Source organism: Merops nubicus, unplaced genomic scaffold (genome assembly GCF_000691845.1).
Source record: "Merops nubicus isolate BGI_N331 unplaced genomic scaffold, ASM69184v1 scaffold49970, whole genome shotgun sequence".
NCBI lineage: Eukaryota > Metazoa > Chordata > Aves > Coraciiformes > Meropidae > Merops > Merops nubicus.
In genome coordinates, this window is record NW_008583137.1 from 2,794 (window position 1) to 5,798 (window position 3,005).

Below are 3,005 nucleotides of genomic sequence, written 5' to 3' on the forward strand. Positions count from 1 at the left end.
TTTACAAAAACTAATTAATGCAAGGCCTAGAGGTTGTACTTGTGAGTCACATAACTCCTGGATTGCAAACATGAAGTCTTGAAAATTTTTTTTATTTGCATTTATTTTCGCTTTTTACTTTTAAAGAGATTAATACAGTGTTAGCATCATAGCCTCATTTAAACACCTGTCTGCCTTTCCTAAACAGGTATCATTCAAATGCATCAAGATGTTATTTGCACCAAGTTTGCTGCTTATGACATAGTAAAATACTTCAATCTTCAGAGCTTCATTGCCTAGTCTTTTGTGATCATTGTCTTAAGCATATTCAGCTAAAGTTTCTGAAAACAGAACTCTTTCATTTAGAAAATCAGAGCATGAGTCTAAATAATCATCAGAGAAAACTCCTTAACAAACGCATTCCTTCTTACTGAGGAAAGAGTAATTGAGAAAGAGATCAACAATTAAAAGCTCAGGTCCTCTATCTGTGTTTTGCAGGTGGAATTCAAACCTTAAGATAAGGCTAAGGTTTGTTTATGATCTATGAGTTGATTTATGTAAATGTACAAGGAAGTTTTCCAGTGCTAAAAGCAAGATTCTATTGGCATTCCACTGGAGTGCGAACACTTCACAGACTTATGCATCAGCAGTAAAAAACCTTAACCAAACAACAACAAAAAAACTAAACAAATACCTACCTATTAAAGAGTCCTGCATGAGCATCTTTACTGTACAGATAGGACTCGACTTGAAACTGGCAAGGAAATTCAGGTACTAGATTGAATCACCATTGATGCACAGTAACCTCAGTTATCCACTTGGTAAAGCAGCCTTCAAGGCAGAAGAAGCCTTTAGGTTTGATTCTCTTTCAACTAACAAAGTTTTAAAGTGAATTTTAGTGCTCAGGAAAAGATGCCACAAATCACTTCTTTCGTCCAAGAAAGGCACCTCTCTCAGGAGCAAGCAGCTCCCTGCCAGTCTGTAAACAGTGCCGTTGCAAAAGCGCCAACGTCAAGCATGAAACTCTCTAGGTCTCCATAGGTGTTCTCCTCTTGGTCTGTACTTGGTGTAAGGAAGCACACCAGCGTGCAACCTGACTGAGACAAGATTAACTGAAGAATATCACTGACCCGTTTTGCATAAAGCAGAAAGGGAAAACATTTAGTTGTTATCAACTGGTGCTGGACTACATGGCCCATAAAGATTACATATACTATTTACAGACTTTGGAGTCCCTTCAAGCAAGTTCTTATCCAAACAATCTAGCAATAAGCATTACTTTTGATTGGTTTCCAGTGACAGGATGCACAGAAACCACCAGAAGTCTCCATGAAGCTTCAGAAAGGATTTGCAGAGGTGCTAACCAACTTCATCAATCCATTATCAATGTTTAAACACTGCCTATAAACGCTTGTAAGAACCAATAAGAGCATTGCATTTTGGACAGGTGTGATCCACGTCCTTCAGGGCATCGATGCAGAAGGGAATTAAGCAGCAGCCGGCTACACATCTGCAGACAAAAAAAAAAAAAAAACACCAAAAAATCCATTTTACCACTTGTTACATACACAAGAAATATTTCCTGCAAAAGCTATCAGTAAAACTGGTGCCATGGACCTTTAGGAAGAACACACATGGCTATGGAGTCCATCACTCTAGTGTTCTAGAGCTGCTTTAAGGTCCTATTGGACTTAAAAGCACATGCAGACTATTCAAACCATAAGGGGTCAGGTCCCAGACAGAATTAGAAAGCAACAAAGCTGAGAGCTTCTTTATTCCTTAAAGCTAAAAAAGGTCATGTAAGAAGAGAAAAATAAAGTGCAAATTTGAATCAACCTACCCCAGCAGGAAGAGGCCACCACATGACAGCCAAGTCAAAGCCCCCGAGTCGTACGAGAGACGTGTCACTATCATCTGGTTGCAGGAAGGGCAGCACATCTGAACAGGGCGGTCATGAAATACCACTGGGTGCTGCACATACTGAACTGTAACTGGGCAGAGAAATACACTCTTTACTCAATGGGTCAATACAAAAAAAAAAAAAAGACAATCAGCTTCCTCTGAGCTCGAGGAAGTGCTCAAGTATTTGAGGCTCAGAGCAATGAAATGCACAATAACAAAGAAATCATCATGGTACTTCCTAATGCAGAAACACACTGCCTTCTGAATAAGACTGTACTGAAAATTGCAGAAAGCCAAACAATGTTGTTAATATTAGTACACACTGAAGGATTCACAAGAATTGATTCACCTTACTCCCTTCAAAAATATTTTTTGGAAAGTGGGGGCACCCATGAACGACAATCTTTCATCTTCTGCACAACACCTAATACACAGCCACCTAACAGCTCCTTAACGTGAAGTACAGTAGAGTTTTTGAGGCTTACCAGGGTTACTCACTAGTACAGGCTGTCCCACGCACACAGGAGGGTTCATTCCCTTCCCATCTGGTTTCTGGCTAGGTTCTGGAAGGGGATAGGGGTGAGGATAGCCCACATTTATTCCTACTGTTTCCTCATAAGAAGGTGGTGCAGATGGGACAGTGATGCCACTTGGAGCAGACATTGTATCTAAAACATTAACAGAGAGAGGGTTATAACAAAAGACATTCTTTATTGAGGGCAAGTGACAACTAACTAGGCTCTACTCAGAAAACAAGAAGATAACTAGCTTAAAATGCACCTTTATCAGCAGAAAATTTATTGACTGCTGTCTCTGACAGTATTAAATGTTAATCTTGATTTCATTGTTGGCATTGCTTTCTTCCATCTTGCTTTTCACAGGGTAGTTTTTACACTTTTTCCCACCAACAATTCTTCCTTTATAAAATAAAAATGCTAAAACAGGGACACAGGGCATCTCTGTTAGCATACTAAGCTATCAGGCAGTTTGTCAGATTCTCCAAGAACCCTTCAGATCCCTCTCCTCCTGAAAAGTCAGACAGTATGGCGGGCCACACAGTAGTTGCCAGCTAACATGAGCCTGGTTTATGGTGAAGCTCAAATATTTAAAAAAGACTGTTTACC

The 3,005-nt window shown here is 39.8% G+C and overlaps 1 protein-coding gene across 1 annotated transcript; it reads right to left on the minus strand.

Moving 5' to 3' along the window:
- Positions 1 to 1,380: 1,380 nt before the first annotated feature.
- On the minus strand, positions 1,381 to 2,544 carry LITAF (lipopolysaccharide-induced TNF factor). Its single transcript, XM_008939642.1, has 3 exons — positions 2,367 to 2,544; positions 1,820 to 1,970; positions 1,381 to 1,489 (listed from the first exon to the last, which is right to left on the minus strand). The coding sequence occupies exons 1-3, from the start codon at positions 2,542 to 2,544 to the stop codon at positions 1,381 to 1,383; spliced, it is 438 nt and encodes a 145-aa protein (XP_008937890.1).
- Between the last annotated feature and the right edge of the window lie 461 nt (positions 2,545 to 3,005).

Excerpts from the sequence above, each read along its gene's own strand:
- LITAF (XM_008939642.1), bottom strand. The coding sequence starts at position 2,544 with ATGTCTGCTCCAAGTGGCATCACTGTCCCATCTGCACCACCTTCTTAT. Across the intron at positions 1,971-2,366 it reads TGTACTAGTGAGTAACCCTG|TTACAGTTCAGTATGTGCAG; the intron begins GTAAGCCTCAAA and ends TTCTCTGCCCAG. Across the intron at positions 1,490-1,819 it reads GGTGGCCTCTTCCTGCTGGG|ATGTGTAGCCGGCTGCTGCT; the intron begins GTAGGTTGATTC and ends TTTTGTCTGCAG.